This window comes from Bos mutus, chromosome 3 (assembly GCF_027580195.1).
Source record: "Bos mutus isolate GX-2022 chromosome 3, NWIPB_WYAK_1.1, whole genome shotgun sequence".
In the NCBI taxonomy this organism is placed as follows: Eukaryota; Metazoa; Chordata; class Mammalia; order Artiodactyla; family Bovidae; genus Bos; species Bos mutus.
Genome location: NC_091619.1, coordinates 81,536,062 through 81,561,767, shown reverse-complemented (window position 1 = coordinate 81,561,767; position 25,706 = coordinate 81,536,062). Strand labels below are relative to the sequence as shown.

Below are 25,706 nucleotides of genomic sequence, written 5' to 3'. Positions count from 1 at the left end.
AACTAATTAAAAAAGATATATACACAATTCAGTGTTATTAGAAGCTTTATTTACAATAGTCAGGCAACCTAAGTGTCCATACATACATGAATGGGTAAAAGAGATGTGGTATGGAATGGAATACTACTCAGCCATAAAAAAGATACTGCCATTTGCAACAACATGGATGGGCCTAGAAGGTATTATACTAAGCCAGATAAGGACAAATACAAATGTGGAATCTAAAAAAAAAAAAAAAAAATGAACAAACTAAACAAAACAGAAACAGACCTACAGGTACAGAGAACAAACTGGTGGTCACCAGAGGTGGGGAGTGGTTGGCAAAATAGGTGAAGGGTATTAGGACGTACAAGCTTCCACTTATTAATAAACCATGTGTGTAATGTCCAGTATAGGGATTATGTTCAGTAATATTGTAATAACTTTGTATGGTTTAGCTTTGTAATAGCTATGGGTGGTTACCAGACTTACTATGGTGATGTATTTGTCATATATATAAATGATGAATCACTATTTTGTATATCGGAAACTGATATTATATGTCAACTTTACTTCAATTAAGAAAAGAAAAAGAAAGAAAAAAAAAAAACTTTCTCAAATTCTGCTTCTTTCAAGAAATCTCTTCTAGCCATATCATTTTTTAGAATTCTAAAGGCAATGATTGCTCAGTTCAGTTCAGTCGCTCAGTCGTGTCCAACTCTTTGTGACCTTATGGACTGCAGCACGCTGGGATTCCCGGTCCATCACCAACTCCTGCAGCTTACTCAAACTCATGTCCATCAAGTCGGTGATGCAATCCAACCATCTCATACTCTGTCGTCCCCTTCTCCTGCCTTCAATCTTTCCCAGCATCAGGGTCTTTTCAAATGAGTCAGTTCTTCACATCAGGTGGCCAAAGTATTGGAATTTTAGCTTCAACATCAGTCCTTCCAATGAATATTCAGGACTGATTTCCCTTAGGATGGACTGGAAGGAACTCCTTGCAGTCCAAGGAACTCTCAAGAGTCTTCTCCAACACCACAGTTCAAAAGCATCAATTCTTTGGTGCTCAGCTTTCTTCATAGTCCAACTCTCACATCCATACACGACTACTGGAAAAACCATAGCCTTGACTAGATGGACCTTTGTTGGCAAAGTAATGTCTCTGCTTTTTAATATGCTGTCAAGGTTGGTCATAGCTTTTCTTCCAAGGTGCAAGTGTCTTTTAATTTTATGGCTGCAATCACCATCTGCAGTGATTTTAGAGCCCCCAAAAATAAAGTCAGCCACTTTATCCACTGTGTCCCCATCTATTTGCCATGAAGTGATGGGACTGGATGCCATGATCTTCGTTTTCTGAATGTTGAGCTTTAAGCCAACTTTTTCACTCTCCTCTTTCACTTTCATCAAGAGGCTCTTTAGTTCCTTCGCTTCCTGCCATAAGGGTGCTGTCATCTGCATATCTGAGGTTATTGATATTTCTCCCGGCAATCTTGATTCCAGTTTGTGCTTCATCCAGCAAGACATTTCTCATGATGTACTCTGCGTATAAGTTAAACAAGCAGGGTGACAATATACAGCCTTGACATACACCTTTCCTGATTTGGAACCAGTCTGTTGTTCCATGTCCAGTTCTAACTGTTGTTTGTTGACTTTCATACAGATCTCAGTAGATAGCTCAGGTGGTCTGGTATTCCCATCTCTTGAAGAATTTTCCACAGTTTGCTGTGATCCACACAGTCAAAGACTTTGGTGTAGTCAATAAAGCAGAAGTAGGTATTTTTCTGGAATTCTCTTGCTTTTTCGATGATCTGACAGATGTTGGCAATTTGAACTCTGGTTCCTCTGCATTTTCTAAATTCAGTTTGAACATCTGGAAGTTCCTGGTTCATGTATTGCTGAAGCCTGGCTTGGAGAGTTTTGAGCATTACTTTACTAGCGTGTGAGATGAGTGCAATTGTGCGGTAGTTTGAGCATTCTTTGGCATTTCCTTTCTTTGGTATTGGAATGAAAAATGACCTTTTCTAGTACTGTGGCCACTGCTGAGTTTTCCAAGTTTTCCAATGATTGCTAGTGCAGTTAATTTAATGTTTATTCACTGACCTAAATTTACTAATTGATTAATATATATTTAGTGACCAGCATGTGCCATGGTTGGAATTTCTGTTTATAAAGCTGTGAAGTGAAGTGAAGTGAAGGCGTTCAGTTGTGTCTGACTCTCTGAGACCCCATGGACTGCAGCCTACCAGGCTCATTTGTCCCTGGGATTCTCCGTTGTTTACTAGTTCTTGTGTGTGTTTGCTTCCTCTGCTTTGTTGTATAAGCATGTTGAGGGTAACATGTGTTTTGTATCCTCTATTAATTAAGGTACCCACATAATGGCTTGTTCTTAATAGTTGACTGACAAAAACACTTTGAGTTTATTTACTTCAGTGTTAATGGGGATAATTTTATTTCTATATAGAGGACAGTTTTGTTACATTGCAGGTTCTTTAGTTTACTGTATTTTGCAAAATATGTTCTTTATTATTCATAAGCATGATCAGTGAAAGTTCTCTAAGATTCTCTTCAAAATCCTTATAAAGTAGACAAATTTAACCTCTTTCTAAAATAAGCATTTATGATTAATTATTTCAATGTAAATTTATGTACAAATTAGCCTTTATGAGTTTAAATTTATCTAGTCTCTTTTAAGGCAGTGTTTGTTATATCTGGTAAAGTGATGAGATGGACTAGGCTGTCTTTCTTCCCTTCCCCCTTAACACTAATTATTCCAGTTAAGCTTTCAGTTTGCAAGGTTCCCTCTAAGGACAGTGAACTTAGAGTATAGAGAGTTCCAGCATAGTTGCAGGAGAGCTTGGCTTTTCAGCTGATGAGATGATTGCATCATGTGATGGAGCCACCAGCAAGCCTTTGGGCGCTGGTAGCACTCCTGGCCTGAGCTGGTGCTGTTTGGTGTACAAGGCACGTTTGAAGCTGTTATTCCCCACACTGACCTGCCAGTGTAGTTGCGTTGCACAGGTGAAGCATAACCAGCCACATCCTAAAATAGGTAGTTTAGGCTGTAAAATGGAGGTTGCAAGATGAAACAGAAGATCAAATAGAAGAATTATAAAATACCTATAATCCATGAGCCTTTAAGTCCTTTATATTTTATTTCATTTTCCCAACTTCCGTGAAGTGGGAATTATCATGTCCATTTTTTAAAGATGAAGAAGTAGAATTCCATAGAGGTAAAATGAGGTATTAATTAATGGACATTGAGTAAGTGGTAGACGTATGTATTAACTTCAGATCTGACAGCTAAATCAGCATCCTTAATTCCCCTTGTTTTTACTTGCATAACACCCAATATTGTTTTGTACCCTTTGTATACTTTAAAGAGATGTAATTATTTAGAGTTAATGGTTGATTTTCTTTCCTGCTGGACTACAGGTCCGTGAGAGTAGATCCATGTCTGTTTTGTTCAACCAACAGACCAAACATTTTGCTTGGCACATACCTGGCGATCAGTATATATTCTTTGTTTCTCTGGTTCTTTTTTTGAAGGGGAGCAAGTAGTGCAGAGAGGCCAGGTTTTCCACCACATTATGTTAACACTCTTAGGTAAGAAAATGTGTAGAAAATCTAGGCCAGTCCTTGAACCTGAACAGTCAGGGAAGGTTTTATGGGGAGCCATCTTCTTAGATGGAGATCAAATAATCTTTAACTGTAACCTGTATATAAGGCTGCGAATGACCTCAAGTACTTCACTTACAAGAAGGGACAATTCATTGCAGAGGTGTCAGTAAAAATGGGGAAATGCCAATGCCTTGATAATATAGATTCAGGTGCTCTATTTAAATTTTTTAACCTTTTTTTTTAAATTAGAAAAAATCAGGCAAAGATATGCAGATCTGCCTGGAGAACTGCACATTATTGAACTTGAAAAGGATAAGAATGGACTTGGACTCAGCCTCGCTGGTAACAAAGACAGGTCACGCATGAGCATATTTGTGGTGGGAATTAACCCTGAAGGACCTGCTGCCATGGACGGACGAATGCGTATTGGAGATGAACTGTTGGAGGTGAGGGGCGTATATTCTTAATTTTTGTTTGGGTGACATGATTGGATATAGAGGATAGTGTATAAGATGATGAAGTAAAAGAATAAAATGTTATAAATTGCATTTTCTTCAACTATTTGTTATCATTTTCCCAAGCTTATTATATTGTTGCTTACAAATACTATTGGCTGCTTGAGTAAAGACTAATCTCACAAAATAATTTAAAGGCCTTTAAGTAAAATCTCATGAAAACATATTAAAAGAATAGAGCTTGTTTTTGAATATAAATTCCAAAAGATTCAAAACTAATTTGTGTATTAATCTGACATTATTAGTATTTAACAAAATCCTCTTCAGCTTCTGAATTAACTGTAAGTATAACATTTGTTTTTATTGCTGTTGCCATTTAGTTTTTCTGGAAGGTGTTACAGCCAACAAAATCTTATGAACTGGTTGTCAAGGACTGGTTAATATCTGTGAGTTGGAAATGTGGTTAAAGTCTCTTAGGTTCCTTATTTAGGAACAGGAGAGAGAAAAGAGAAGTTAGGGAGGGAACTGATCCCTGCTACTATTCCAGATGATTCCATCAGTAATCTGAAAAAGTTATTATTATATTCATAAGCTTAAAGTCAGGGTCTCTGCTCTGCTGCTTCTGCTAAGTTGCTTCAGTTGTGTCCGACTCTGCATGACCCCATAGACGGCAGCCCAACAGGCTCCCCGTCCCTGGGATTCTCCAGGCGAGAACACTGGAGTGGGTTGCCATTTCCTTCTCTAATGCATGAAAGTGAAAAGTGAAAGTGAAGTCGTTCAGTCATGTCCAACTCTTTGTGACCCCATGGACTGTAGCCCACCAGGCTCCTCCGTCCATGGGATTTTCCAGGCAAGAGTACTGGAGTGGCCTTCTACCTTGTCATTGCCTTCTCCCTCTGCTCTGAGTTTATCTTATTTTTATATTTATTTGCCTGTTTAGTCATTCATTAATTCAACTAACAGTTTTCTGAGTGTCTCTTAGGGCTGGATACCAAAAAAGAGATGAATACTCCAGTCCTTCATTTGAATAGCTCAGTCTTAAGGAAGAAAAGAGACATAAAAGATTGTTGCACAACAAAAATGAAAAAAAAAAAAAAGATTATAATAAAAGCAGCAATATGTACTTGCTACCAGACATAGCTTTACTGAGGTCACAGAGTAACAAGGTGAGGTCGCAAAGTAAACAAGGCTTTTGGATTCAATACCAGGCAGTTTGACTTCTTAGCTGTTTGTTAAGTGTGCTCTAAGGCCTCTTGATAAAATACTCCAACACTTGGACATTTAGGGGAGCTGAATCACAGAGGCACTGAGTGTCAGATGCTTACTTCACATGAGGCCTTACTAATTTTTCATTTTTTAATTTCCTCTTCAGACTCTACTCAGAATAGAATTAATAGTCATCTATAATGTGACTTGCCTAATAATATCCACAGCCAAAGCTGTTCAGACACAAACTCTAAGATCATTAGTATCACCCTCTGTCTTCTCAGCCTTGGTTGGTAGTTTCTCCCCATTTTGAAATCTATTTTCACCAAGAAGTCATTCCTGGAATTACTTTTCTTGTTGTTTGTAATATAGCATTATGAAAGCGACCCACATCGGGTAGACGTATTGACTAGCATAATCATCAAGTAAATAAACATCAATGGTATTAGTATGGATTAGCCAGTATAATTCATTGCTTCAAGTTCATTTAGAGATTTCTTCATAAACAAAACTAAAGTGATGGTGGTGGTAATAATGATGAAAGTAAAAGCTAGTTTACTGAGCTATCCCTAGCATTTTACCTATGTGCTAACACATTTGTATTCTTAAGAGCCCTATATGGTCAGTACTGTTATTATCCCAATTTTCTGGATAAGAAAACTGCTAAGTAACAGAACTAAGTTGCTAAGAATCCAGGCTTGCCAGGCTCCAAGATCTGTGCTCTAGCAACTGAAGTATACTGCATTCTCCACGGTACTTCCAGCAAATCCTATCTGTTTAGATCCATGAGAATCCTGACTTATGATACTCTAGGCTTTAGGAAACCATATATATTAAATTATACTGTTGTATTATGCACACCTAAATGCATTATTTCCTGTCTTCTGTGGTACGTGGAAACGTTCCAAAAGCTATCATTTGGAACATGACGATTGTAGTTCTATTTTCTCTGCCTTATTAAGACTCAAGATGGAATGACTGATGTAATCCAGACCGGGAAGAGAAGTGGTATGTTATTTCTGTGTCTGACATTTTATTAGATAGAGGAGATAGATGAGCTAAGGCTGCAGGGCGGTGAGAGTGCTTCATAGGCCGTACAGTAAAGTCAACATTGTGTGCGGGGCAGAGAGCGCTAGACTAGGAAGACCTGCTTTAATTATTCCAACTCTTTCAGTTATTAGTTGCATTTCAGAAGGGATTTAATATAGTGTAGGGCACATGGTTGACTATTAATCAGGTCATATTTCTTCTCTTAAAGACAGAAACTTCAGGTATCTGTTTCTATCTATGCTAGAAGCTAGAAGAGCTCTCCTGAGCAAAAAAGAATATTAGCATCTTGCTTTTTCAGACCCCTCCTGTTCCCTCCTTTGACTTTCTGAATTTGGTCCTCTTGTTGCTCTTCAGTAATTTTATCTTCACTCAGAGATTAAAAGAATGAGAAGATTAAACATGGCAATAAATTAATCCCCTCATATTCTCCATGAAGTCTTTTATTCAAGTAAAATAAAATAAAATTAAAAGTTGAAATACTGAGTCTAGCATCACACATCTTTGATTATTTATCTTCTCTAACCCTCAGTTACCTTCTTTATCAAATGGAAATTTTTTATTCATTTAGCACATACTTTACTAGGCATCTGTTGTGTAGGAGGAAGTATAGGAGCAAGGTGCTGATTTTACATTGATGAAGAAAATCCATCGTCCTATTTTCATAGAGCTCACAGTCTAGTGATTGTGTAGCTTCAACCTCCAAGAGTGTTATAAGAATTAATGAGAAGATAGGTCACGTTTTGCCACCACATCTGGCACTAACTAATACCATAATACATTTCAACGGATAATATTTATAAAAAATTTTTATGTGGATTTGTGGGGTTCAGTTCTTTTTAGCTTGTTTATATTAATATATTTGTCTCCAAAAGTATGTTCCAGAGGGAAACCATCATACTCTTCAGTAGCTCCATGCAGCATCTTGAAAAGCTGAGAGAGTAGAAAAAGGCACAGACTGGATTGTTATGCAGTTATAAGCCTTCTCATGGGCTTCTGGCTTCTAGGTCAGGGATGACAGTAAAAAAATTCATGTGGGAAACATTTTCCTGGTTTCCTTTTATAGCTGAGAAAAAAATTTCAGTCATTTCTCTATGATATGTGAAGAATTTGTTTATAACATATCAAGTCCAATGTGCTTTTGAACTGAGAATAGTCACTCATGTGATGAGTACCAGGAAAGCTGGAAGCCAGTGTTACAATAGCTGTTCTTGGATATGCAGTGTGTTAGATGTTGAAGGAGACTGCATCACGAAGGAAGCATTTAGGCTTTTAGATCATACTTACTGGGTTAGAGCAAATCTTGTGTATTTGCTTACCCATCCACACTTTATTTATTTTTGTCAATTGAGGTACAGTTGTCCATGTCTTGATCAATCTTACAATTCTATTTGCTTGTATTATTTCTCATAACTGCTTTGTTGTTATCATTATTACTTTGCTCACAGCCCCCTTTTATTTAGGGTTGATCTGACTTTTTTAGGCCCTCAGATGTAGTTAATTTATAGGAAGTAGAAAAGAGCGTGGTCAAACATACCTTGTAGCTTCCTGGAAGTGAGAAATTCGCATCTCTTCCCGAGCCCTGTCCATGACTGATTTTTGGCACAACACCGGCCAGCAGTTTTGTTGCTGTAGGACTGCATCATTACGGTGCAAGAGCAGTCAGCAAGTTCTGCTGATTGATAGCTCAGTTCATGTTTAAAGGAAATCTTACACTGAGCCCCCAGAAGACAATGTGATTAAATCTCAGCTTCTTTCTCCTTTACTAGGATGCTAGTGTGGGGGTTCTGAATTAATTTCAAAATGCATTAGCATATAATTACCATGTAGACTGGAATGAGACTTTCTAGACTATTGGCTTTCCCTAAGCAATTAGTCCCAGAAAATACCCAGGCCCGGGCATGGTGCAGTCTTGTGAATATAGGATTTATTTATAATCTTCCCTACAGGGCAAGTGTGGGAAGAGAGCTGATAGTGCCATGCGGGGATTGGAATGATTTGTCAGGTGAGGGAAGCAGCCAGAAGGAACAGCGTGGGTGGCATTTGGAAGTGTGCAGTGGATGGGCTTGTGTGTCTGGCTCCCACACACTTCAAGACAGAGGAAGTTCATTCCCTTTGTGACATTTACCTGTAGCCCCTAAATTAAATCTTGTTATTTTTGTATGTGTATAATAGGTTTATTTAAGAACCATTGAAAATAAAAAGTATGAATACTACCTATATTTGCTAAGAATAAAGACATAGAACTATAGGTAAACTCAGATCTTTTTGTTTAGTAATACTTATGTTAATAAGAGGAAAAAACTGAAATCATTAAATGACTGACTCAGGTACGTGTAGGTGCTTTATGACAAACTCCTGTCTGAGGGTGCTCACTACCACACCAGTCCAAAAGGTTAATCCTTGACTTGTTGCCAGTGAGTTATTTTTGAAATCTTTTGGAAGACTTAGATGTGATTTAGAAGTACACTATAGTGAATAAATTACTAGGTTTTAGACATCTATAGATAAGATTCTACTTTATAGTCAAAAGTTTCCATCATCTTATACTGGGTCCTTTAGATTATTACCATACAAATGAATGTAATTTTCTAAAGTATGCTTCTTAATGCATTAATTATGCCCTAAGAGATCTCACAGAATAAAATATCCCATTGTGGAAACACTAGTTTGAGGACCAGAAAGAAGAGTAAAGGATTTCAAAATTGCAGTAAAATGATTTTTCCAACAGTTTTATTAACAGAAATAGGTTTATGACAGCTAAAAATACAAAAATAAATTGATAAACATTTGTTATTGTGGCAATAGTGTCAAAATACATCAAATTTTGCGTTTTAAATGTGATTTATTGTATGTATTATATCTCAATAAAGCTGCTAAAAAATGAGTTGATCGTCCTGACCGAAACTATAAGGAAGTCCTGAATATAACCTCACATATGCAAAGCTGAAGTTACCCCATTTTCTGACTCTTAAAATTATATGTGGTGTTGGCTGAGTGGTCAGCTTCACACACAAAGTTGTCCTGGGATCCCAGAGGTGTGTATGTTTTTCCTTTCTTTCAAGTGCAGTCTCCCTTGTCATTAAAACATTGTAACTCATACTTATCATATTTTGCTTAATTACCTTCCCTAAGTAATCCATTGTATTACATCCAAATTAAGTTACAAAAAGATGAGTTTATTAAAAGAAATCAGAGGTAGGGGAGGTATACTGGGAATTTAGTTGACACTGAGCATGTATAATCTTCTAGGCTTTGCTAAATTCTTTACAAGCATTCTCTCTTTTTTAAACAAAAGTAGATGCTATTTTAGTACCCATTTTACAGATAAGGAAACTGAAACACGAGGAGCAGAATCAACATGAAAACACTGACTTTTCAGACTCTAAAGGCTATGTTCTTTAGTTCTGGGTGGATAATGATTCTGGAAGATAATCATGAATTTCTCATCATTTTGTAGTTTTGGTTGATCTATATTAACCCAGTGCTAGTTTAGAATATCTGAGATAATTTTTCATGATACAGTACCCTGTTACTCTTTTTATCTTCTTAAAATTTAATGCCACTTGGAATTCATTAAAAGAAGACTGCAGTCAGTGAAATTACACCTATCTCTCAAGAACCAAAGAAGAAAAATAATCTTTTTTTTTTTGAGGTTGTTCTTGCCTGATTTGAGAGCTCCTCTATGCTTCATAACTTAAGAGCTTTCACCCTCAGTGCCATTATAGAGTTAAAATTTTATTTTGGCTGTAAGAAATAGTTTGTAAAACCTTACTCATATTGGGTGGCCTGCTTCTTTTCTGTGTTTCCTGGAGTGAAGTCTTTGAGCTCTCCTCTTGCCATTTTTGTTTCTGTCTCTGGCTGGTTGGGGGAAGTGTTTTGAATTATACGGTTGTACATTATTATCTTTATACTGCTTAAGTATTTAGGCTAAAACTCTATATTCTTACTGATCTTTTGGAGGAATGCAATATTTAATTTTTATTTTCGCAGTCCTCAATATTGCTCCACAAAAGCTTTAAGTGGGATCACTACAGTGAGCCACATTGTCTTAAAATTAGGGAGGGAAAGTGGCATGAAAAAAAGAGTAAAAATGAAGATGTTCAAAGGAACTCAATTACCGTGGAAGCTTATAAAAGGCAGAGGAATGTACGCAGGGGAAGAAAGGTGCCATTTGGAAGGAATAAGTGGGTTTCAGCAGTGATTCTCCAGACTCTCCTTTCTGCAGTTTTCCCTCGGACTCACACATTCCATATCAGGGTAGCTAGTTGTCCAGGCTTCTGGTCCCTCCTTTTACCAGTTTCTTCCCCACTCACTTCCAGCCCCACTCATGGTCATGCTGAGATGCAGGCTGGAAAGATATGCTCTTAGGTTATGGAGAAGTGCTTCCTTATGTCAGCCTCATCACATATTTTTTTTTTTCTATATTTTGCTTTGTGTGCTAAGTTGTTTCAGTCACATCTGACTCTTTACAGTCCTCTGGACTGTAGCCCGCCAGGCTCCTCTGTCCATGGGATTCTTACAGTTAAAATTTCTTACAGTCACCGTGCAGGCTTTTTATTTAATTACTTATTTATTTATTTTGCAGTTTGAATCTCTGGTGATTTATGACATTGTTCTTTGTTGTTGGATCTGACTCTTTGTAACCCCATGGATTGCAGCATTTCAGGCTTCCCTATCCTCCACTGTCTCCTGGAGTTTGCTCAAGTTCATGTCCATTGAGTCAGTGATGCTATCTAACCATCTCATCCTTATGACATTATTTCATCACAGATTGCTGTAAGGATAACCACTATTCACCCATGAGGTGTTCCAAATTTAGTCATAAATTTTCAGGAATGAGATACTTTATGTTCTCTCAAAATGAGTCAAAAAGTCATCAATCTGCATATTTACAATATTTAAGCAACGTGAAGGATAACTAAAAGATCAAGAATTTAAAATGGCATTATGCTCAAGACCATGTAATTTTAAGGCACAAAGCTTGAAAGAAAAGTGTTAATGTAATTCTTATTCCAGGTTTGACTTACTAACAATATCAAACACCTCCTTGAACTCATCACAAACATGGGTCACGTACGTGTGTTTTAATTTTAGTTTGTAAGTGAAGTGAAAGTTGCTCAGTCGTGTCCAACTCTTTGTGACCCCATGGACTATACAGTCCATGGAATTCTCCAGTCCAAAATACTAGGGTGGGTAGCCTTTCCCTTCTTCAGGGGAATCTTCCCAACGGTCTCCCACATTGCAGGCAGATTCTTTACCAGCTGAGCCACAGGGGAAGCTCAAGAATACTGGAGTGAGTAGCCTATCCCTTCTCCAGTGGATCTTTCCAATGCAGGAATCAAACCTGGGTCTCCTGCATTGCAGGTAGATTCTTCACCAACTGAGCTATCAGGGAAGCCCATAGTTTGTAAGAGGTAGGTCTAAAATCAGTAATCCAACCTGAAAATCAGATGTTCCACCCAAAGCAGTAGGCTTGTGCCAACTTCACATCCTGTTAGGAAAAATTGTGCATTATATGTCAACCCCAAACCCCCCATCAGTTTCCCAAAATACAACTAAAGTATTATAGTATAATATATACAAAGATATTGTATATAGGTAACATTAATCCTGTTAGGATGTGAAGTGTGTAATATTACTTCAGAATCACCAAACACTATGGTTGCTAACACACAGTTGCTTTGTATGCACCACCATGGCTTCCATTAGCTCTGCCTACATCTACACTATACATCCTCCTTGTTGACTCTGAGTGTCATAGAACATCTCCCTGTGATTCTTTACTTGAAATGCAACTTTGACCTTTTCCCTCACAGTTTTTTGTTTAAAATCTTTTACTTTGTATTGAGGGGTATAGACACAATTTTTTTTCTTTATAAGATAAGGATTTACTGAAAAATATTATATTGAGAGAGAGAGAGATTCTATGAAGTTTGGATATTAAAAATCAAAAGGTATGGGAAATGTTACCTGGGGAGGTATACCCATATATATTTTCTGCCCTTTAAAAAAAAGTTCTTTTTTTTTTAATATCTACAAAGTAAACAGAATAACACAATGAAATTATTTTGTATAGCCATCACATAACTCAACAATTACTAACACTCTGTCCTTCAGGTATCACCTATAGCTTCATATACCCACCCCTACTCAGAATATTATTATTTTTATAGGCATGTGTGTATATGTATATGTGCTAAAATTTACATAACATGAAATCCACAGGCTTTATCTATACAATTTTGACAGTTGTGTACACCTGTATTACCCAAACACCTATCTTTTCTCTCTCTGCAGAAACTTTTATGGGGTGTTGATTCAAGTGACTTCCTCATTTTAACTTATTTGTTGTTGTTGTTTTGTAATTGAATTGAATTTGGAGTTCTTTATATGTTCTGGAAATATTCTGGATGCTAGTTCTTTATCAGATAGACACAGCAATGAAAATGTTTTGAAGGCAAGAGAAAAAAATTCTAGTAGCATAGGTAATTGGGGTAGAGTCCTAATCAGATCACGTGTTTGAAAGAAGCAACTATTAAGCTGGCCCTTGCTAGTTTGGGGAAGTCTCGACTTCTAGCATGTACTGATGTTCTTGGAAGAAGGAATCCCAGGTCGCTGTTCACTTGAGATCCTATTTACTCATGTGACTCAGTTCAGTCGCTCAGTTCTGTCCAACTCTTTGCAATCCCATGGACTGCAGCACACCAGGCCTCCTTCTCCATCACCAACTCCTGGAGCCTGCTAAAACTCATGTCCATCAAGTCGGTGATGCCATCCAACCATCTCATCCTCTGTCGTCGCCTTCTCCTCCTGCCTTCAATCTTTCCCAGCATCAGGGTCTTTTCCAACGAGCAGATAACCCACAAATTGCAGAACAATTATACCAAAGAAATTCTTGGAAAGAAATTCTCTCACTGTTAAGACAGTTCTAGGACCCAAAACAGATTTCCCAACCTGGAGATCTGGCAAAGGGACTGAGAACCCCCAGGGAATTTGACTTTGGAGGCTAGTGGGGTTTGATTATAGAACTTCCACAGGACTGGGGAAACAGACTCTTGGAGGGCACAAACAAAAGCATGTGAGCACCAGAACCCAGGACAAAGGAGCAGTGTACCCACAGGAGACTGAGCCAGACTTGCCTGTGAGTATCCAGGAGTCTCTGGTGGAGGCGTGGGTTGACAGTGGCCTGCTGCAGGGTTGGGGCACTGAATACAACAGTGCGGGCATAAGTCCTTTTGAAGGAGGTTGCCATTACGCCTACCATAGTTTAGCCTCAGGCCAAACAACAGGAAGGGAACACAGGCCTGAACATCAACAGGAAATTGGATTAAAGATTTGCTTAACATGGCCCTGCCCATCAGAATAAGACCCAGATTCCCCCACAGTCAGTCTCTCCCATCAGGAAGCTTCCCCAAGCCTCTTATCCTTATCCATCAGAGGGCAGACAATATGAATACCACAAGTACAGAAAACTAACCAAACTGATCACATGGATCACAGCCTTGTCTAACTCAGTGAAATGAGCCATGCTGTGTAGGGCCACCCAAGACGGATGGATTATGGTGGAGAGTTCTGACCAAATATGGTCCACTGGAGTAGGGAATAGCAAACCACTTCAGTACCTTGCCTTGAGAACCCCTTGAGCAGTATGAAAAGGCAAAAAGATATGACACTTATGTGACATTAATAGAGATAGGATGTAATGCCTCAGCATCCTAGGAAAGAATGACTCCTCTGCAATATTAATGAGCCCTTAGAAGTAGATTATACTTTTGACTCCATTCATGCATTCCTTTCTATGCCCTGCAGATAATACAAAGTTAGCCACAGATACCTATTTCATTTGGTCAAGTGAACCAGCCTATAGCAACTAGGGCAGCTTCCATAGAAACACTAAGAATCAGCAACGTGTGTGTGTGCTGCATGCTAAGTCACTTCAGTCGTGTCTGACTCTTTGCAACCCAGTGGACTGTAGCCCGCCAGGCTCCTCTGTCCATGGGATTCTCCAGGCAAGAAGACTGGAGTGGTTTGTTGTGCCCTCCTCTAGGGGATCAGAGCAACACATAAACATATTTCTCTGCTCACTTCCTTGAAGTCAATATTTTTCTATAGTGTTAGGGTATAGAATTCAAAGGAGTATCTTTTACTATTTTCCCAGTATATCAAATTTAGAGAGATGTGAACTACAAGCTATTATACTTTGCCTTCAAGAAAGTATTTCGATTTAATTCATTCTGTTTGAGAGAAAATAAATCTCTCATGCTTTAGCCTTGTAAACGAATGTGTTCCTTTGGGAACATTATACTTTATAAGAAACAGATTAAATGAAGTCATGGAAGACCTTATTTCAGCACTGTGTTTGTTAAACTTAGTCCTTAAAACCTGTTCCTTTGCTCAAACTATTAAGTTATTAGAGCTTGACATGTATTATTTTGTCTTTTGAGGGAAAGAAATCAATGTGAAATTTATTCAGAAATGCTTTTTCATTCCAGTGAAATTGTGTTTTCATGTGAGTGGCAGTCATCATCCCTGCTCCCTTCTTGCCTTGCTGCCCCTTTCTTCCCTTCAGTTCTCCCATCTGCAAAATTGAAAGCAGTGATTTGGAAAGTGAGGATGGTTTTTCACGGGGGCTAGTGACCAAGATTTTTGGAAAAGAAAAAGTCTCGTTTGAACAGGACTTTGTTACCTCTATTCTGTTAGTCTATACCCCACCCCCAAAGCTATCTGCATGGTTCCTAGGAAGAGGCCTACAGTTTCCTGCCTGCATATCTTTTCATATACGAGAATAGCCTTTCCACAGTCCTGGTGTTCTTAGTGCCCCTCTGTTCACCCTAGGCCTGCTAGGATTCCACAAGACCCACCCACCCACCTCCAAGAAAAGATGATCATCTCTTGCTTTATATCCGCATCCATCACATGGCAATACATTTATCTGTGTCCAAGACCCTGTCATTTACCAGGTGTATGTGTGCAAAGAACCTTATCTGACCAAGTAAAAGCAATTCCAGTGAAGTGACTTTCAGAGAATGAGTATCTAGAACATACTTCACGCTCAATGCATGGCAGCTGTGGTGATGATGGTAATGAAAATTCCTGTTTCCTCATCACTTGCACAATGGCTATTGAATAAGTGAATAAATTGATAGGTATGACACATATCTATTATACTTTTATTGCAATATTTCTTGGTCTGGAATTTCTATTTTGTGAGGCCCTGTTAATTGAATTTAAAATTTCATAGGATTAAAAACAACAACCAACTGTATAGCACGTGGAACTCGGCTCAATGTTATGTGGCAGCCTGAATGGGAAGGGAGTTTGGGGGAGAATGGATACATTTGTATGTATGGCTGAGTCCCTTCACTGTTCACTTGAAACTATCACAGCATTGTTAATCAATCGGCTATATCCCAATACAAAATCAAAAGTTTTAAAAAATAGACAGGAAAAGTTGCTTATCCTCTGACTTTTACCCCCTATCTCCATACTTTTAGGAGTGGTTTCTAATTATTAATAGGACAGGCTTTTAGACTCAAACAGATTTGGCTCTAAATACTGTGGTCAGGTTCCTAAAACTCATTAAGTCTCAATTTCTCCACCTGTAAAATGAGGTAGTAATGCATTTCTCTATTGATTTGTGTGAAAGAATGTATTTAAGGCATGTGTGTATGTGTGTATATGCATGTGTAGTGTATGTGCTTTATATGTTGTGAGCACTTATAAGTGGTATTGTTACAAAGTAGTTATAAAATATCAATATAAAAACACTGGCTATCACCTTAAATCCCACCAGTCAAAGATACCATCATCATTGACAGTTGAGATCCTTACAGAGCTTTCTTCAGACTTGGACAGAAATTTTTACATAAACAAAAATAATATGACAAATAGGTTACATTGTGTTTGGTCATATTCACTTTATAAAGTTATCTTTATATGGCAATGGATTTAGATCTGTATCATTCTCCTTTTGGAGAAGGCAATGGCACCCCACTCCAGTACTCTTGTCTGGACGGAGGAGCCTGGTGGGCTGCAGTCCATGGGGTCGTGAAGAGTCAGACACAACTGAGCGACTTCACTTTCACTTTTCACTTTCATGCATTGGAGAAGGAAATGGCAGCCTGCTCCAGTGTCCTTGCCTGGAGAATCCCAGGGACGGGGGAGCCTGGTGGTGGGCTGCCGTCTATGGGGTCTCACAGAGTCGGACACAACTGAAGCGACTTAACAGCAGCAGCAGCATTCTCCTTTACCTCCTTTTAATGACACTTTACCTCCATTTATTGATGTATGAAGACAAATATAATAAACCTTTTGTTGATGAATGTCTAGTTTTTCCTATTATAAATTATGGTCCTGATAAGTATTTTGACATCTTTGTCTTTAATCTTTTGGGGATAAATTCTTAAAAGTGGAAGTGCTAGATCAAAAATTAAACCATAAGAAGACCCATCAAGTTATGAACACTTAGGATTTGTTTGTTTTCTACATCTATGTTAAAGTCAATAAGAGTGTTTATTAAAGAAAAAAGTTAACCTATAGATAATGTTTGCAAATGTAAAGTTTAGAATATATTTAAAAGTGAATTAGGGAGGACTCTCAGATTTCATCAGCAATTTCAGTTACCTGACTTATAACTCAATTGTAATAATTTATTACTATTCATAATAAATCATACTACTTAATAAAAGCATGGGTAAAGGGTGTGTTGTTGAGTATATTTTAACATGATATTCAAACCTCAGGCAAACCTGTTGCTTGAACTAAATTTTAATTTTTATATAATTAATATTTCTAATCTAAGCTTAGAAATCAAAGCTAATTAACTTTTACTTCCAATTTGCTACATTTTTGAATAGACTTAATTGAGCTACTTACTCTCCAGTATAAATTTATATTCATGTTCAATTTAATTATGGAAAATTGAGTAATTGAAACCTATCTCTTCATGATATTTTTGAATAATTTTATTGAAACAAATCTCATTAAGGACCTCTAAAGTGAAAGTTTATGTAGTATAACAAAAGGATTTCTGTTTATTTTTGCTGAATTGTTGCTGGATTAACCCTAATTCTACTTCTTCTATAAACTACACATGAAATATTACAATTAAGTATTCGATCTCTAGTATCTAAATATAGACAGTTTACCTGAAATTAGTGTTCACCACCACTCCTCTTCCCCCTTGACCGCCCCCTCCCCCGGCTCAGCTATAGTAGCAGAAACCAGCTCGTGATGGAAAGTATGGATCAAAATGAAAACCTATTATGTCCTTGTTGGCCAAAAAAAAGTTTGTTCAGGCTTTTTATACTATTTATAAGTTTTACAAATACAGATGTTTCTTATTTGGGGCTATTGTTTTCAGTATCTAGAACATTGTTAAGTTTTTCCTGAATGCCATTTCATTCAGCTGAAAGTTCAGAACCTTGGAAGATGAGCTATGATAAAGTATTTGTGTCATTCTGGGACCAAGGATAATGGAACTGAGATAGAAGTTACTGACCCTGTGGAGGATTTCAGAAAGGCCTTTTGTCAGTAGTCAGAGGGCTTCCCAGGGGATGCAGTGGTAAAGAATCTGCCTCCCAATGCAGGAGACACAGGAGACATGGGCTCAATCCCTGAGTCAGGAAGATCCCCTGGAATAGGAATGGCAACCTGTTCCAGTATTCTTGCCTAGAAAGTTCCATGGACAGAGGAGTCTGGTGGGCTATATGTAGCCCATTGGGTCACAAAGAGTTGGACATGACTGAATGATTGAACATGCACACACCCAGTAATTAGGAAAGACAAACACAGATGAAAAAAACAGAATTATAGGTCAAGAGTATGAAAATCTCATTTATACAGAAAGCCTTTTCCTTTGTCTTTTTTTCCCTTCTGAATGCCAAGGTAAATTACTGTGTGTCTGAAAGAGTTTAGGACTAGGAGATAGAGTCACACTTGGATGTATAAATTAATGAAGTCTCTGATAGTGTATTGGTAGAGACTTTTCATTGGTAAAGAACAGAAATTAGCTCAAGACAATTTAACTCAAAGAAGGGGAATTTTTTGGAATGGTATGTGTGTCCCTCCTAGAACCTGAAGATCAGGATGCCTGGGGGCCTTAGAAGGTGATGGCTTTTCCTCTCCCTTTATCCATGTGGCATAATATGGCTACATGAGGCTAAAAGAGAAATAGAGAATTGTTGCGTGTGGTTTAGCCCTAGTTTAAACACCTCTCAGAGGAGAGAATCCTGATGGTCCAGGCCTGTGTCATATGTCTCCCAGTTTTAGCCTGAAGTGGCATGACAAGCAATACTAACTTGACTGTCAATCATGATGGGTGGTGTTCGTGATGGGAAGGTTTGAAGGACCATCCCTTCTAAAGAAAAGTGGTTGTATGCTGTCAACAACCCCCCAAATCTCTACTACATCCCCAGTCTGGTCTGGCTTTCTCACGTAGTAATATGGAAATCAAGATGAAGTGGCATAAAATATACTTCCAATAGTCATGGCTGATTGAATGTGGGAAAAATTATTTATCATCCAAACTGGGTTACATTTGAGAGAAGGCACACTATAAATAGTGGGAACAATATGTATAAATTGGATTGTCCCAGATTTTAAAATATGGTTACCCTTGAATGCAAGAGTTGTACATCTCAGATTTTAACATAATAAATAGATTATTTAGAGGCAGTTGGAATACCAAGTCAGTACTAAGGAGAGTTCTTTCTACCATTATTAGATAGTATCAAAAATAAAGATATATCTAAATAATTTATTATTCTTTCCATATATCATTGAGTCACTTTTGAAAGGAGAAACTTTGGGAAAGCACTTAGTTTCTCTACTTCTCAGTTTACTGGAAGTAAATGGAAAATAATATCTTTTCCAATTTCTAGATAATCTGAATGATCACTTACATTCTGAAAGGATGAAATATTTTAATTGTTTTCCTTTGGCTTGGGTTAGAAAAAAGTTTAAAAGGTGGTCAATGTTTGTTTATTTCTATAATGAAAAAGTTGTAGTAAGCATATATTATTGTTCAGGGTGCAGCTTGTTTACACAAGAAGAAAGGTACAGTCTTACGGAACTACATACTGCATTAGGGATTTCAAAAGCCTAACAGAGTTTCCAGGCCCTACCTCTATGCACTTTGATAAAATGCTCGATTCTGACTTGTGTTGCGCTGTATCACGTGTGTGCTGTCATGCCCAACTCTCTGTGCCCCCATGAACTATATCCCATCAATCTCTGTCCATGGGATTCTCCAGGTAAGAGTACTGGAGTGGATTGCTATTTCCTCCTCCAGGGGATCTTCCTGACCTAAGGATTGAAACTGCGTCCCCTGCATCGGCAGGCAGATTCAATTCTAACTTGTCTATATCAAAATTCCAGGACCTAAGATGGTAGGTGTCCAGCTCAGAGTTTATTTAATAGACACCTTTACAAAGATGACTTTAGAAATCAGCTGAGTTTTATGTGCACCATACAAATGATATGACCTCTAGATGTGCCTTAGGAATACAGGGTTTTCAACTAATATTTAAATCAAGCTCTTGGATGCCAGTTTCATCATCTGATGAAAGTACATAACACCCAGCCCTTCTAAGATTTAACTGCGAACCCGTGCATCAAGAGCTTTGCGGCACAGAGTTTGGCACAGAGTAAGCACTCAGTGACTGGTAGCTATTAATAATTAGAATTAACCTGAAAACCTTCCAGGAGGTGTAAAATGCTTTCTTTCCTGTCTGCGCTATACTTGGAAGATACTCTTTATCTATTGTTTAAACAACAGAAAACAGCAGCTTCTCAGAAACAGGATAAGTGACAACCTAAAGTTAATTTGCATAAAATGCATCATATTCTTTCTAATTACTTACTGAATTTTCTCTGGAGTGTGTTTCCTTAGAGATAAGGAAATATAAAGGTCACTTATGTTGTTGGAAGCTGTATACCTTTTATTTACATAGTGAAGTTGCTTTCTAAACAATAAGATCTAGAGAACACAAAAGAGATCTTCCTCTCCTGAAACTCAGAGGACTGCTAATGTGTAATTTGTGAAGCCAGAAAGAGGCTTTGTCTTGGATTTTTTTTATCCAAAGATCTGCATTTTCTTTTTACATTTAATCCTGTAAAATCAAGTTTCACTCTATCTTCAGTTTCCCATTCTGTTCCCAGTTTTCCACTGAGTAGCAGAGTCTCTCCAGAGGCCCCTGAACATTGGCAGGGAGCAGCTGCCTTAGCAGTAAATGCCACAGTTGTTGGCACTGGAAAAACATCGCCAGCAAGCAAGCTGCCTTGCTGTTCTACTGCCAGGGCCTCTGAATATTCAGAAACAGCACCATGAAAGACATACAACTTCAGATTTACGCTTAGGTAAATTAAAATTAATGACTTGGTTCCTTCGTTTGGGCTGTGATTTTTCCTTCTTAGAATAATAGTGCCATGAGTTCTATTCTATCAAAATGGAGAATCGCAACTAAAAAAAAAAGGCATATACATAAACATGAAACAGCTCAATTTTCTATTTGCTCAAGTTTTTGCTAATAAAAAAAATTTTTTTTTTTAAACGTCAATTGTGTTGAGGGTTAGAGCCCACCTCAGAGACAGCATACCAGCAGCTGAGTAATGAAAGTGTTCCTTTCACTCAGGGATCTGTGAGTCAGTGCATCCTCACTGAGCCGCCACTGTAAGCTATGTGTGAAAGCTGGGGAATACATAGAGGGGGATGCAGGTTCTTACCCTCAAGGAGTTTAGCGCTGTTCAGTTACTGTCGTGTGCCGGCGCCGATGCTCTCTACCTGACAGTGGTTGGCTTTACCATGTGGGTGCAGTACAAGTGTAATAAGAGAAATTTTTTAAACCTAGTGCCATAGAATTTGGGCTTCTCTGGTGGCTCAGTGATAAAGGACCTGCCTGCCGATGCAGGAGGCACAGGTTCATTCCCTGGTCTTGAAGATCCCTTGGAGAAGGAAATGGCAACCCACACCAATATTCTTGCTGGGAAATCTCATGGACAGAGGAGTCTGGTGGGCTACAGTCCACGGGGCCACAAAAAGTTGGATATGGCTTAGCGACTGAGCACACACGCATGCCACAGAGTTCAAAGACAGGAACGTTGCATAGGTCATGGTTTACGAAACACTTTCTGAAAGCAGAGTTCAGACACGGTGGGGAAGAGTGCCAGGCACTGGTCAGGCATCATCTCAATTTAAAATTGTGATTTAAGCTTTCTTAATTTCAGTTCACTATCCGTTAAAGAGATTAAGAAATATAGTTAGCAAAAAAGATGATCATGCTAGACATACTATGTTGTAGCCAAGCTTTGTCACTTAATATATTTTGAATATTTTTATGTCATTAACCATGTTTTTTCACATTACTCTTAATGACTACATGACTTATTTATTTTTCTAATAGCTAAGTTAGGTAAGAAGATGTAAATATAAGAAAAATAAAATCATGAAAGTATTAAGAGAAAATATATGGATGGTGGGCACTCAAAAAATTTTTTTTTATTTTTTCAGAGCAGACAAATTGAGAGGAAGATTAAAGAGATTTCCTGTGTAACCCTTTCCCCCACACTTGCACCGCTTCCCTCATGATCAACATCCCCTTCTGGGGCGGTGCATACATTACAGTTGATGAACCTACACTGACCCATTGTTATCACTCAGAGTTCATAGTTTACATTAGCGCTCACTCTGGGCGTTGTTGTTTGGTTGCCAAGTCACGTCCAACTCTTTTGTGACCCCATGGACTGTAGCCCGCCAGGCTCCTCTGTCCTTGGGATTTCCCAGGCAAGAATATTGGAGTGGGTTGCCATTTCCTTCTCCAGGGGATCTTCCTGAACCAGGGATCAAGCCTGAGGCTCCTGCATTGGCAGCGGATTCTTTACCACTGAGCCACCAGGGAAGCCCTTGTATGTTCTATGTGCTGTGTGCTCAGTCGTTCAGTTGTGTCTTCCTCTTTTTAATCCTGTAGACTGTTGCCCGCTAGGCTCCTCTCTCCATTGGATTATCCGGGCAGGAATACTAGAGTGAGTAGCCATTTCCTCCTTCAGGGGATCTTCCTGACCCAGGGATCAAACCTATATCTCCTGTATTTCCAGCACTGGCAGACAAATTCTTTACCACTAAGTCACCATAATGGCATGTATCCATCATCAGAGTACCATACAGAGTTTGGGTATTTTTAAAATTATGTCATATCAAAAAGACAGAAACCTTAATCCCTGATAGCTCAGTTGGTAAAGAATCCACCTGCAATGCAGGAAACCCTGGTTTGATTCCTGGGTCAGGAAGATCCACTTGAGAAGGGATAGGCTACCCACTCCAGTATTCTTGGGCTTTCCTGGTGGCTCAGCTGGTAAAGAATCCGCCTACAATTGGGGAGACCTGGATTTGATCCCTGGGTTGGACTGTATAGTCCATGGGGTTGCAAAGAGTAGGACACTACTGAGCGATTTTCACATTAAGAGAAAAGGTGAGTAGTTTTAATGCTTAAAAGTTAAAAACTCGTTGGATATCAGTTCAGTTCAGTCGCTCAGTTGTGTCCGACTCTTTGTGACCCTATGAGCTGCAGCATGCCAGGCCTCCCTGTCCAACACCAACTCCCGGAGCCTAGCCAAACTCATGTCCGTTGAGTCGGTGATGACATCCAACCATCTCATTCTCTGTCGTCCCCTTCTCCTCCTGCCCTCAATCTTTACCAGCATCAGGGTCTTTTCAAATGAGTCAGTTCTTCTCATCAGGTGGCCAAAGTGTTGAAGTTTCAGCTTTAGCATCAGTCCTTCCAATGAATATTCAGGACTGATTTCCTTTAGAACTGACTGGTTGGATCTCCTTGCAGTCCAAGGGACTCTCAAGAGTCTTCTCCAATACCACAGTTCAAAAGCATCAATTCTTCAGCACTAAGCTTTCTTTATAGTCCAACTCTCACATCCATACATGACCACTGGAAAAACCATAGCCTTGACTAGATGGACCTTTGTTGGAAAAGTAATATCTCCGCTTTTTAATATGCTCTTTAGGTTGGTCATAACTTTCCTTCCAAGGAGTAAGCGTCTTTTAATGACTGCAATCACCATCTTGCAGTGATTTTGGAGCTCCCCAAAATAAAGTCTCTCATTGTTTCCACTGTTTCCCTGTCTATTTGCCATGAAGTGATGGGACCAGATGCCATGATCTTAGTTTTCTGAATGTTGAGCTTTAAGCCAACTTTTTCACTCCAAGATTACTGTAAATAAAATTTAAAGACATTATCTCATTTAATTCTCACAATAATTTTATGTAATAGATGCTTAGATTTGTTTTAAAGAAGAAGAAACTGAGACACAGAGAAATGACAGTGTGATTAGTAGTTTTTTGGGATGCTGATTATCTTGGTGAAGAATAAAAGCTGACAAAATCAGAGACATAATGAAGCAGTGGTTCAAGTTTAGTTTTTGTCACAGCCTTTCATATGAATCCCAGCTTTACCACTTTGAGGTGATGGATGAGCTTCATTTTATGTAGTTAAAAATATTATATCTTCATTCCATCCTTTGAAGCGTTAATTTCTGTTTACTTTCTCATAACAGCTGTTAGAACAAAAATGAGACCTTTTTCAAATGTCTTCAGATGCAACAGTTCAGCGGCATCAAGGACAGGCAAGTTAGATGCTAATTACAGAAAACATAAATCCCTTTTTTACCATTGCTTATATAGTATACTATACTATCCCTTAAATAGTAAAAGGTGTCAAGACCTCAGTTAAATAGAGACAATATGACATAGATCACTACTTATTGAAGAGACAAGAGAGAAAAAGCGAAAACTGTGTGAGCTATTATCAAATGGTTGAAATAAAATAAAAGATTGATTGTAGCTGTCATCATAGCTTAGCAATGGGAAAATCTGGAGTGAAGAAATTTAGAATATAAATGTTTTCAGATAGTATTTAGATGAATTCAGTCAAGTTAAAAAATCCCACCTCATCTTGGATAAGAGCAGATATCTCATTCATTAGGTCCTGTAAAATATTCTGTGCAGTTGATCTAATATTTGACTTAAAAAGGGGTCATAGTATTTACATCCTCTGGAGTAACACAATTTATGCTATGTAATAACCTTGACTCCTTTACAGAATCATGTTTAATGGGCCCTCCAGAACTCTGATGAATACCACAGTTTGGTCTGTTTTCTGCATTTCTTAGGAGTCTGGAAAAGCTGTAGGAAATGAAATATCTATCACAAAGTTTTTGCATCTAGCTCAGCTACTACTGTCAAGTTTAGCAAAAAGGCCAAAAATTCTGAATTTAAGAGATTTTAGTAGCTGCTTAGAATTAGTGTTTGAATTTGTACTATGAAGAATGTCAAGATTTTTAGCATTAAAGAGTCCTCCATCTACCCACTTAAAAATGAAGGAACTTTATTGTTTAATTCCAAGTATATGCACATATACTTGTATACATGTGTGTGTGTATATACATATATATATATATATACACATGAAATATATATATTGTAGTTTCACAATTACATTTTGTTTTTTCACCACAGATAAACAATCAGATTCTATATGGAAGAAGTCACCAAAATGCATCTGCCATTATTAAGACTGCCCCACCAAAGGTCAAGCTGGTTTTCATCAGGTAAGACAGATATGTCTGTTTTCCTAAAACTCAAGATCTCTTCTGGAGATGTTATTATTTTATCTTATACATAAAATATGTAATACTATTTTACCTTTTGTTTGTTTAAAACAATCACTGTGTTCTAAAAATAAGTTTTCCTTTTGTAATTGTCACTTTAAGAAAAGAACGTGTGCTAAGTCTTGTGTCTAACTCTTGGTGACACCCGTGAACTGTAACCTGCCAGGTTCCTCTGCTCATAGAATCCTCCAGGCAAGAGTACTAGAGTGGGTAGCCATTCCCTTTTCTAGGAAATCTTCCTGATGCAGGGATCAAACCCAGGTCTCCTGCATTGCAGGCAGATTCTTTACCATCTGAGCCACCATGGAAGCCCAAGCAAAGTATAGATTGCTTTGATGCTGAGGTGTTCTTGTTATGTACAGTTCACATGATAGAACTGGTAGTTGAGGCTTATGTTTGTATTTCTATTTTGAAAAATTCTTCCTTGATCTGATTATCCTCTTTTTAAATATCATAGAACATTCTAGCTTGTCATCCTCCCATTAGCATCATTTGGTACATTTGGTACATTTGCTCTCTCATTAATGCCTTTATCAAAGGATAGGCAGGAAAAAAAAAAGAACCCAGGGAAGTTTTAGGAGCTTCATGTTAAGAGGGCAGGTGAGAAATACAGACGGGAGAAGATGTGAGCTCTACTGTCTGGAGTCGTGTAGTCCTTTTGGGGCTCCACATTTGCCCACACCTCATCTGCCAGCAGACTGAGCCCTTTTGGTATAAGTG

At 38.2% G+C, this 25,706-nt stretch overlaps 1 protein-coding gene across 4 annotated transcripts in view; it reads left to right on the top strand.

Moving 5' to 3' along the window:
- PATJ (PATJ crumbs cell polarity complex component) overlaps nucleotides 1-25,706 on the top strand; it is a 387,741-nt gene that overhangs the window by 215,102 nt on the left and 146,933 nt on the right. For all 4 annotated transcript variants that reach the window (XM_070367927.1, XM_070367930.1, XM_070367929.1 and 1 more), the window contains exons 28-29: nucleotides 3,850-4,046; nucleotides 24,835-24,926. In XM_070367927.1, coding sequence (XP_070224028.1) covers nucleotides 3,850-4,046; nucleotides 24,835-24,926 — 289 coding nt within the window. The remainder of the gene's footprint in view (nucleotides 1-3,849; nucleotides 4,047-24,834; nucleotides 24,927-25,706) is intronic.